Raw genomic sequence first — 1,122 nt, 5'->3', positions numbered from 1 at the left:
CAGTTGTGCCCGGCTTGTCTGTAGCCGTACCATCCCGTGAGGCGTCAGCGGGGATCGAACCAGCATCATTACTTCCCAGTAAGTCACGAAAGTTGACATAACAACCGTCTTTCACACTAGCTATACCCGAGACCACTGTAGAAGGTAGGCCGTAGAACAAGCTCGCTGGCAATGGTGATTGGTAGTTCTTCAGAGCAGTCTCAACGATAGAACCCACGGGGATTGCCGTTCTGGAGGCCTCTATCTGAGCATTGAGCTTCCTTCTCTTCTTCACCACAGCACCGATCTCTTCACATACGACCGTCAGAGTGGCGCTAGCTGCTATAGACACCGAGTTGCCGATCCTATCCTTGACTTGCTGGGAGAGCGAACCGAGTAAGTGCGCCTCCGTCAGACACTCTTTCGCTAATGCCGAGCAGAGTTCTTCAGCGACCGGTGCAGACGGAGCGAGGCGCTTGATCAGCATAGCAACGTCGTCTTTCAGAGCGATCTCTACCGGGGTTGTAGCTGGCTCGCTGACCTCGACCTCGTCTTCGTTACTGCCGTTGGTGTTAGAAGGATTGGACATTCCGAAAGTTGACGATGCGTCACTAACTGCGAGAGTCAAGTTTCGTCATTTTGTACCCATTGAAACACGGTGTATGATCCGTTATCGTTGTCGCATTTCTTCTCGTGTGAAACGCTTGCGCGCACTGCGATTGTGTGCGTTGTGTGGCTGACAACTAACCTTGTCTACTTCGTAAACTCCAATTTGGTAGAGCGATGCATCACCTCGGCTATGAATCCTGAAGCACTCATCGACAGTTTGGCCGAGTGGTCCAAGGCGCTGGCTTTAGGCGTCAGGCCGAAAGGGCGTGGGTTCGAACCCCACAGCTGTCAGTCTATATACCTGACTGGTCTTATATTAAGAACCGAGACCCTTTCAGAAGCGAGGTAGTGCAAGACCAAAACCTTTTGATCGATATTGTGCCATCGCACCTCGCAGAATCCGTTCAATCCATTTTTTGTGTCCTCTGGTTTGGCAGAGCGATGCATCACCTCGGCTATGAATCTTGAAGCACTCATCGACAGTTTGGCCGAGTGGTCTAAGGCGCTGGCTTCAGGCGTCAGTCCGCAAGGGCG

The 1,122-nt window shown here is 52.2% G+C and overlaps 1 protein-coding gene and 1 non-coding gene across 2 annotated transcripts; one reads left to right on the top strand and one right to left on the bottom strand.

Annotated features, from left to right (window-relative positions):
* Positions 1–126: 126 nt before the first annotated feature.
* Pmar_PMAR018896 (hypothetical protein) lies at positions 127–568 on the bottom strand (the record flags this gene model as incomplete). Its single annotated transcript, XM_002788258.1, has 1 exon — positions 127–568. A coding segment is annotated over one exon (442 nt), but the record flags the coding sequence as incomplete, so codon positions are not given.
* A 231-nt stretch (positions 569–799) lies between these two features.
* On the top strand, positions 800–879 carry Pmar_PMAR018895. The gene has a single exon. It is a non-coding gene; the product is annotated as a tRNA-Leu (tRNA).
* Positions 880–1,122: the final 243 nt, after the last annotated feature.

Source organism: Perkinsus marinus (assembly GCF_000006405.1).
Source record: "Perkinsus marinus ATCC 50983 genomic scaffold scf_1104296928638, whole genome shotgun sequence".
NCBI classification, from domain to species: Eukaryota; Perkinsozoa; order Perkinsida; family Perkinsidae; genus Perkinsus; species Perkinsus marinus.
The sequence above is the reverse complement of the archived record's forward strand: the minus strand, read 5'-3'. Positions and strand labels throughout refer to the sequence as shown.